Source organism: Eschscholzia californica, unplaced genomic scaffold (genome assembly GCF_041429995.1).
Source record: "Eschscholzia californica isolate CP2 unplaced genomic scaffold, dmEscCali1.0.p SCAF_4, whole genome shotgun sequence".
Classification (NCBI taxonomy): domain Eukaryota; kingdom Viridiplantae; phylum Streptophyta; class Magnoliopsida; order Ranunculales; family Papaveraceae; genus Eschscholzia; species Eschscholzia californica.
In genome coordinates this window covers 14,564,756-14,575,220 of record NW_028238461.1, presented here as the reverse complement: position 1 = coordinate 14,575,220, position 10,465 = coordinate 14,564,756, and the positions used below count along the sequence as shown (strand labels likewise).

General features: G+C 35.8%; 1 protein-coding gene across 1 annotated transcript; it reads left to right on the top strand.

Annotated features, from left to right (window-relative positions):
- Positions 1-818: 818 nt before the first annotated feature.
- Positions 819-2,243, top strand: KDR (basic helix-loop-helix (bHLH) DNA-binding superfamily protein). Its single transcript, XM_086637964.1, has 2 exons — positions 819-1,282; positions 1,804-2,243. The coding sequence occupies exons 1-2, from the start codon at positions 1,154-1,156 to the stop codon at positions 1,954-1,956; spliced, it is 282 nt and encodes a 93-aa protein (XP_086494090.1). The 5' UTR covers positions 819-1,153; the 3' UTR covers positions 1,957-2,243.
- Positions 2,244-10,465: the final 8,222 nt, after the last annotated feature.

Genomic DNA, 10,465 nt, shown 5'->3' with positions numbered 1-10,465 from the left:
CTCGATGCCACTTGTGACTCCCCAAGTCTTAGCAATTACTGATCTTGTTCCTGTTTTTACCACCTCACACAGGATAGTGTTTTAGCGAAGGGTCCACTCCCCCCCTTAAAAAGCCTTAATACTTACTAAGCTTGAGTGTACGCCTATAGCCCAGTCCCCCGATATTTATTAAACTTGAGCCTACACCTATGATATTTAAATAAAGCATAGTTAGGTTTATCTAATTGTTATACTTATTGAACAAGGCGAACCAGATATTTATCTTCATCTAGTTGTTATATTTATTGAACAAGGCGAACCGGGATATTTAAACAATCTACTAATCATGGAGATAGTTGTTACTAAAACAATCCAAACCTACCTAAAATACGCATCTAACACTTCTTTAAGATTTCGTATCGAAAACATATTTGTTTATTTATTATTTCACACTTGTTGTAGAGAAATTTTAGATATTTTCGCGCGGATAGAATTAATTCATGACCGACCATATATTTTTGTAGTTAGGAGAACATCTTTATACAAAAATGAAGTCTAAGATGATTTCTTCTAAAAGTATATGAAGAGTAATGGTATGAAAACATTGAGTATGAGGATGCCTGCTTATAAATATAAGATCAAAAGAATTAAATAAATAACATGGCATTGTGTGGGGAGAGACTGACACAAATTGGGTTCGAGTCTTTGTCCCAAAATAAAAACATGCAATTTTTTTTTTTATCTTCTTTCCGTGATGATCGGGACCATATTTTCAAAACCCTAACTCCAATTTTGGCACATAAGTGATGCCCGGACAGTATGGGGTATCTCTACACCTGATCTCTCTCTCTCTCTATTAGTATTTAAAAGCAAGTCTAGCCCACTGCTTTCTCCCATGCACTTGTCTTCTATCTATATATCTTCACCACCTCCAATACCCACTACATGTGTTGTTGTGCTCTCTTTCTCTCTCTCTCTCTCTCTAGATCTCTGTCTCTCTACTTCTCTCTCACTTCTTCCATGCACCTACCTTCTTCCTACTCATAGTAAAACATCTTCAACCTAGCTATAGTTCATTTTACACATAAAGATAATCTTTCATTCTTTTACTCTTTTCACCAACTAGTTACTATAAGACTAGTTTTTGTAACAAAAAAAGTAGTATCACTTTATAATGTCTAGTAGAAGATCATCAAGGTCAAGGCAGTCAGGAGGTTCAAGGATCTCAGATGATCAGATCAATGATCTTGTTTCTAAGTTACAACAACTTCTCCCCGAACTTCGCAACAGAAACTCCGACAAGGTACATACACAAAAATACATACATATATATATAAACCTAGAGGTTGGTGGTTTATAGAGCTTAGTCTAATGGATAGATTGATCTGGACTAATTAGAATGAAATTCGAAAGACCGAAACGAATAAGCCTCATAAGAGGGAATAACTAATTAGTAGGGTAGACTAGGCTATAAAAACCTGGGTTAGCCTACTTATGAGTTCGCGGTCGTGCGCATGAATGCTTGCTTAAATATATTACCCTAGCTAGATATGAATGTAACACTTTTACCCTAGCTAGATTTTCGAGAAGTAGAACGGATACTAAGAACTAGTTAACCGATCGACCTAGTCCACTATATATAGATATATGAGGATTTATCTAGTCTTCACACATCAATCGGCTTCATGTTTTAGTTAGAATTGCGCTAACACAAGAGAGATAGAATAAAAAAAATAACAAAAAACTCTTTACTTGGAGAGGGTAGTAATAAGTATAGAAGTATCAATGTCTTGTTTGCTAATTAATCAGGGTTTGTTCTTGTAGGTATCGGCAGCTAAAGTGTTACAAGAGACGTGCAACTACATTAGGAATTTACACAGAGAGGCGGACGACTTGAGCGAGCGGTTATCAGAGCTATTGGCAACAACAGACACTAGTAGTGCTCAAGCAGCCATTATTAGGAGCTTACTTATGTAACCTTAGATCTTCATATCAAAATCAGCCATATAGATCTTAATTTTAATCCTTCCTTTTTAATTAGTTTCATGATTTACTTTCTTTAAGTCCCAGCTTCCTCTTTTGTAGTTCTCAAGGTAGCTAACTAGTTAGCTAGGGTTGAATGGGATTAATGTTGCAAAAGAGTAATCCTTCTCCATAAACGTACGTGTAGTGATTAATCAAGTAATATTGTTGTAATAAAATGGACTTTGTTTGTAGCTAGAACTACAACTACTACTTAAATACATATAAATCAGTGGCCACTAGCTAGCCTCTTCTCCTAATTTTGTAGCATAAATATTGAGTGGGCTATATATATATATATATATATATATATATATATATATATATATATATATATATATATAGAGTAGGAAACAGAAAAAACTAGACAAATTCTAGACAAAACTCATATGTGGTTTGTCGTGATTTGCAGTCAATGGATTAGAATATCAAAGCACGAATCACAATAAATCACATAATTTTTTTGCCCAGAGTAAACCAGGCAGATTCTAGACATAACTCATATGTGGCTTGTCGTGATTTGCAATCAGTGGATTAGAATATCAAAACACGAATCACAAACTACATAACATTTTTGCCTAGTGTATGCCTAATTTTTCTTACATATATACATGTGCGTGTGTGTTAGTCTGTGTGTGAGAGAGGGAAATCAAACATAGAGGGGAGAGAAAAACTCAAAAATGCTAATTAACTAAACTCAAGTAAGAGATTTGTATTTACGAGTTAAGACTTCATCAGTATCGAAAATGTTTCATTTAAAATGTAGACGGTGTAGGTATATTTATTAAGATTATCTTTTAGGATTTGATGATTTGACATTTCCTTTCCTTTATAATATGTAGACGCCTAGTTCAACAAAAAAAAAAAAAATGTAGACGCCACTTAAAAATATTAATGATTTTATTAAAAATAAATAAATTTGTGTCATCGTTATTTAATGAATTTAACATTTTTTCTTACGTATATAATTTATTTTCGACATAACTATCTTCCATTGTAATTATTTTCTTACTTCAAAATTTCTCTTACGCTTCGCAAAATTCACATACACTCTTGAGAACTAATAATTTATGTTATAATATTTTAAATCAAATACTGTACATCTAAACCGAATAAATAACTGTTATAGAAAGTTCAGTTGATCAAACTAACTACCTTAGGTCGATCTGCTCTCTACAATTAAAGCGCTAGTTCGATTTATTTATGTAGGGGGTTAAAAGTTTGTAGTCCAACATTTATATATTGGAAACTAACTACCTTAGGTCGATCTGCTCTCTACAATTAAAGCGCTAGTTCGATTTATTTATGTAGGGGGTTAAAAGTTTGTAGTCCAACATTTATATATTGGACCTCATAAATTAATCAAGATGTACAAAAGTACTATGCTATAAAAACTAGCTAGGCTTTACTTGTCTACTACAGTATTTGTTTATTGATAAGGTCATATGGTCTTAATGGTGGAGAGATTTAAGCAATCTTTGGCCTCCTCTATATATGTGTTTGTCGGTGTGGAGCGTGGGGTGTGGGTGAGAGTGTATGTGCCCATGTGGTCAAACTTCAAAACATCACCAAGCCGTTTTGATCCTTTCATGTGATAGGATCCTATGCTGCTCAATTTATTTACTTGTGGGTCCTCTTAAAACAAATCAACTACTATTTTCATATTAAAATATTTTCTTTTATATACCAAAATATTACATTAATTTCACTACAATATATTATCAAGATCAATTTCAACTCACTAAACACAAATATGTCTAAGATCCATCATCTTAGAAGTGAATATTAACATAGCATTTACGTTTTTTTTTTCCGGTATGTATATCTAACTCATGTTCTTTTGTCTAGACTATGCAAATAAAATCAATATTCCTATCATGAATTTTTATTCAGCGTGATATCCGAGTATAAAAATTGCAGTGAAATGTCTCTCGAAGAAAGAAATATGTTAGACTCAAAAACAGCTTCTACTGAAAAAGTATGTGGAAGAGAATGGTAGAGTATTATAACATAAAAGGGGATAGACAATTTGGACTTTTCAATCACATGAAAGAGGAAGGATTTAAATTATATATATGCATCTATTTCTTTGTGGAAGAAAAAGGCATCTATCTCATTCCTCACTTCATCATACTAACTTACTTAGGCATGAATTTAATATCCTGCATGCAGAGATAGAGAGAGAGAGAGAGAGAGAGAGAGAGAGAGAGAGAGATGATATGTTAGGTCTATGAATGAGATAGTGGTGGACATGCATTTGTTAAGAGATACAAAGTACAAGGGCTAGAACTATCATTGTCTATTTATACATGACAATTATAATGAGATTTGAGCTTTCACATGAGATGTATACACTTATCAGTGTATAGTTTAGACTTGATTAAATAATACCAAAAAGTGGAGCTACCACAAAAGAAAGGAGTTTGACTTGAATTTACTACAAGTAGGGGGCATTTGAACATAGAAAGGAAAAAAATTCTCTCCGACTTCTTTATTCGAGGGTAAGTTATAGAGGGGCCATTTTCCACAGGGTGGGTTTGTAAGCGTTCTGGCAAATTGTTTTTGCTCCGTCCTCATTGTTAGCGCCCACACAAATGGCCAGTCTGAATGCCTTCTGATTGGGCCTAATCCATGTTGGGTTTGAACTACATAGACTTAGTCGACTAGAAGCCTATGGAGCATGCTAAGAAAGAGATGGGCCAAGAGCAAAAACACCGGGGCGCCTATTGAGGCACCTTTTTCCACATTACCCCACAAAATTGGCTGCAGGTGAGCAGTAGACGGGCGCCTATATAACTTCCTCTACCTTACAAGGATCCTGGTGTAATCCCAAAGGATGGTATTAAGGGAGATTTTGCCCACCACCCTCTGGTGTAGTGGTAGGACATACCTCTTAAGCTTATGAAGTCTTGGGATCGAGTTTTGGTAGAAGCAATTTATCACAAAGATTTATCTCATGTAATTTAGGCACTAAATAAATTAGATTTTGTCGAGCTTTATGTTCTTTGTTGTCGGGCTTTAAGCCTCTTTAATTATTGGTTTAACGTAGGTGGTTATCGTGCTCATCACATATAATGATGTATCAATGCCTTATAATGATGTATACACGGCAAATTTTGTTATACACACGGTTAAGATTTGCCTTTGCTGAAGTGGTGGTGCAGTGTGAATAACAACAAAGTGCAGTGCATATAAAATTTCAGTGGCCTAAATAAAGTACTTAACTTTAAATTGGTATGTGGGAAGTGTTAAGGGCAAAAACAACTTTTACAATTGGCACACCCCAACTCATTTAAATTGGTGTTGGTCAATTGAGTTATGTTTGCAACCAATGTGGAAGACATTATAGAAAAATCATTGTTTCCCCGATGACTCCACCACTAGCTAACCCCGCAAGTAACTCTACTATATCACTTAATCAAGCTTCCTGGTTTTTCTTTTTGTTGTTGAAAGAATCAAGCTTCCTAGTAGGTCGCATCTCTTTGAAATTCCACTATTGGCTTTAGTGTTTTAGTGCAAAAAACCATGACAAAAATGAGGTAGGTCAAAATCTTATTTAGACCAAAAAAAAACATCAAGAAGAATCACACATTCATCATCCCATGAATGTTTGTTTCAAGTTTTGGCATTGAAATTCATATTTTTCCTCAAACCCCACAACCCTATGAACAAACTTCTATCCAAATAGATATGTAACCTACACGTTCCATGCTACCAATGGTTGATAATGCTGGTAGCATCACATCGATAGAGTGGAACCTGGTTAGTGTTTAGGGGTGTACATTTAGTATCTGAACCGACCAAACTAATTTGATCCAAACAGATTTGGGCGGTTTGGACACCGATCCAATGGTTATCCGGATTAGTTTGGATACTAAAATGTAAAAACCGAGTGGTTTGGTTCGGTCTGTAGATTTGTTTGACGGATAACCGAAAAAATCGAACCATTTATTATTACATTTTATATATTATATATGTAAGAATATATGATTGAATATGATGGATGGTGGAGATTTAATTGTTAATCATTTTTTATCTTCCTCAAATGTTGATAAACTATGTCGAATTAATTACGTTATACGTACATGTAGATATAATGGTTTGTGAGATAATACTAATTTTAAGTACGTTTCAAGATTAATTATAGCAAGTTTAAAGTTGAAAATTCGAAAGTTTGTTCTTGGAACAATCCGAACCAAACCATGAGCGGATTGGTTCGGATTGAGATTTAGAATAATCGAACCCTTTGGATCGGACTATGGATAGGCTTTAAAAAGTCGGTTATCCAACCGATGTTCACCCCTATTAGTGTTGTCTCACTGCTTTTGTTTATATCGATAGAATCATTAGTAAGTCGGAAGTGCCAGCCGCACTGTCAAGGAACACAATGGTAAGTTGTTAACTCTCATGTTTGATAGATATTGAACCTCGTCATTTTTCAGGTTACTCACTAATGTTTTTAAACTTCTAAGGGAATTGTTATATACACTTACAGTTTCTAGTTGTCGCACTCACATCTCCTTTGACTTGAACAAAAACACCTAAGATGTGAGTGTGTATAACAAAATTGGAGAGTGCACTTAAAATTTTCCTGTTTCTAATGGTGTATGAAGTGGGTTATCCTACTTTGTTAGGCCCATCTCTATGTCCATCTTGTAATAATGGGGCGTCTATAGATACTGCCTAAACCCATTAGGGAAATTATAGATGCACTTACCTTTCTACCAACCAGAATCACGGTTATTCACACTCAGAGTGCGGACCCATTTTTTTTTTAATTGGTCAGCGTGTCTCGAACCCTTGACCTCTAAGTGGAAGATTATACCTCTTACCACTCCAACCAAGGGTTGTTGACACCCATTTTTATTCTCATACACTCGTTTTCTATATATACTTATATTTTGGCGAAAAAAATTCTTTCCATCGATAAATCAAAGATGAAGATGAAAAATTCAACTGTCGGGTACTCGCCCCACAGACCAAAAGTGAGAGCAATATTTTATAAAGTTGGCTCTAGGTTTTTTTATTGGTAAGAAGTAGTGCGAGTGCCGAGGCCGAGAATTGAGGGGCCTAAGGCGAAAAAAAATATTTGGGGCCTTTAAATGTGAAAGAGGAAAGAGAGATTTTCTAGGGGTCCCCCATTTTTGTTAGAAGGCCCCCTCCTTTAAAAGCGCCCCCCCTAAATCTCCTTTAAGCCCCCCCCCCCCCCCCCCCCTCTTTAATCTTCCTCATAACCTCAGTTCATCTTCCTCATAACCTCAGTTCATCTTCTTCTTCTTCTTCTTCTTCAGTTTGTCTTCTCTCTATCTCTCTCTGTAAAATTTATCACCTTTATCACTAGCGCTATTTCATCTTCATCTCTCACTCATTCTCTCTCGGGTTCTCTCTCGTTCTCTTTTTCTTTCTCCCTCTTTTCATCTTCATCTTTTCCTCATTCATCTTCCTCATAATCATAGGTTTAGTTTTTTTCAATTTTTTGAAACTACAGTATTTGAATACTTGAATCTACTGATTAGCAACAGAAGGAAGAAGATTTGTGGACCTTATTTGAAAGCATTTCGTTTGAAAGCGGATGAAAATCAAGAGTGGAAGAAACCCCCAAGTGAGCTTTCCGGTCGCACAAGACCGAAAAGCTACTAGTAGCGAATACGGTGGGCTCGAGCCATAAATGTTGCATCATTCGGCCCGAGCCTACCAAAAATTGGCCAGTAGCACCAGTAGCCGTTGGACCAATTTTCGGTGTGCTCGGGCCGAAATATATTACATTCTGGCTCAGGCCAAATTATGCAATATTTTACGGTGGGCTAGATCCGTAAATATTACATAATTCGACCCGAGCCCACCGAAAATTGAGCTAGTAGCACCAGTAGCTCTGTTTCATCTTTAGATTATCTTCTCTTTCTCTCTCTCCCTCTCTCTCTCTCTCAGTATAATCTATCACCTCTATCACTACCACCATTTTTATCTTCATCTCTATATCATTCTCTCTCGGTTTCTCTCTCCCTCTTTTCATCTTCATCTCTTCTTCTTCATCTTCCTCAAACCCGAGCACACGGGTCCTACAAAACTTCCCAAGCTAAAATATTTTCGCTTATCCTATTAGAAAAACAAATTTGAAATTATTTAAATTTTAATTTCTTAATTTGTTTATTTTTTCTCGTTCTTCTAAAATTCGAAACTTCCAAATTTATACTCCCTCCGTCCCAAATTAAGAGTCCCATATTGGGAATCCAACTTATTTTCACATTTTCTCTTCTTCCATGTTTACCCTTATTTATTTGATAATTTTTCTTGAACTAATTCAAAGATTACAATTTTTATTCTAGAAATACATGTAACCATATTAATTTCTCACTTGGTTAATCTAAAAAGAGTGGATTTGTTCATTGGAAAACAAATTTTTGTATTAGAATAATCAAATGTCTTAATTAGCTTAATTAATGCACCACATATTGGAAACATATAAGAAAGGGTATTTATGGAAAAATAAGGGATTTTATGTGATAAAAAAGGAATGAGACTCTTAATTTGGGACATCCGGAAAAGGAATAGTGGACTCTTAATTTGGGACAGAGGGAGTATATAATTTTGTTTCAAGATATAATATGCAACATTGTGTCTTAATGGATATATTTATATTGAATATCATGTTTTGATAAAATATCATCATATGAAAAAATGTATTTAAATATTGAACAAGAAATATCTAGTTAGCTATATAATAATAATATTCGAGATCATATCAAATACTTATTCTATGGCAAACATTATAACAACACTTCGAGACTTTCAAGAACTTCACCGCTCATTATTTGGTTAGATATGCTACACAAAATGATGTAACAAATTTATGAGATAGCATGAATCCCTCTTTATGTACCCAAAAAGTTGTTCTTGCAGATAAAATTTCAATTGACAATTTCAACATTATTGAATAAAAAGGTAAGCAGATGGTTTTCATTAAGGGTTTGTTTGATACGTGGGAAAGTGAGCTGAGAAAATCGATTTTCTGCTGTTTGGTAAGACCAAAAAGTGAGAAAGTCGATTTCTTATGGTAAAAAAACTTTGGAAAAAAAATCCACAAATTTTCTTACAAAAAAGATGAGAAAACTGATTTCCCACTCTTGTAAAAAAAACATGCTCTCTCTCATCTTTATCTCTCTCTATCAATTTCTTTCTTAATCTTAGGTTTGTCTCTCCATCTCTAATCTCCTTAGGGCTGGGAAAAAAGTCCGCAAACCCGAAACCCGTACTGGTACCCGAGTCCATTAGAGCCTGCGGGTATCCGAAATCCGAAGCAGGTTTAGCCCGTCCGACCCGATGAAATCAACGGGTCGGGTACGGGTTTTGAAGTGCTACCCGACATCCTGCCCGAGCCTGCCCGATAATTCTCAAAGACAGACAAGCCGATAAATCGAAAAATTCTTATCGGACCTTCAGCTTCAACATCAATGTGATATCGATGGATGTAAAATTCTTCAGTAAGAAGCGTCAGACGAAAACTAACTCTAAGATTATCACGAGGAAGAAACCCCTTGATAGACAAACTGACCATGAAGGAAACAGATGAAATTGTTCACCCATCCGAGCCATATTTATAGGCCTAGGCCGTGGGAAGAAAGAACGAGCAGCCGGTTCGACCAAAAAATACTAACAAAGCAATAAGTATGGAAGACGAATCAACAGTTCCTTCGCGAAAAGGCGGTCAATATTCGGAAGATAACAAATGATAAGGGGAGAGTCATAACAGATAAATTCATTACTCAGCTAAGTCTATTACAGAAGAAATTGCAGAAAAGGACGCTGAAGCTACAACATGCATTCGGGTCTATTACAGAAGAAATTGCCAATGAGATAAAAAATTCACAAAAAGAAGAGACAGGGCGAGGAAAAAACCAAAGAACGCGAAAGACTAGAAGAGCAGTCGCGCAATTCTGCTGGAGAAAAACTGAAAAGTTACCAAGAGCCATCTTCCAGAGAGTTGCCAAGACAAGAGGACAACCAAGGAAAAAATAACTCCCTTTGTCGTCACCACCTTGCCCTGAGCATCCCTGTCGGAGGCAGCACTGATAACCTTACTTCCTTGAGGAATTCCCCGAAATAGCTCATGAGGTTACCACGACCATTATGGAGAAGTCCACCCTTAACTATCTCCATCGTCGGAAAAACACCCTCCAAGCAGCAAGCTAGTATGAAGTCAAATAGAGGCCTCATCTCGAATCTCCAATGAAAACGGAAGGAAGAAAACAAGGTTGAAATATATCTGAGAAGGAAGGACCTTCTCTTCTCTAAACTTTTGATGATGAGGAGTTAAAAGAACCAAAGTATGCTATTTATACTAGAAAAGAATAGCCAAAAGACTTCTCAGATACAGACGAAGGATCATGAAAGACGAAGACCAAACGCGCCTTGGGAACACGCAAGGGAATGATGACCGATGGATACACACAGCTTAAGACCGATC

Coding starts and splice junctions, on each gene's coding strand:
- KDR (XM_086637964.1), top strand. CDS start 1,154: ATGTCTAGTAGAAGATCATCAAGGTCAAGGCAGTCAGGAGGTTCAAGG. Junction 1,283..1,803: donor GCAACAGAAACTCCGACAAG/GTACATACACAA, acceptor TTGTTCTTGTAG/GTATCGGCAGCTAAAGTGTT.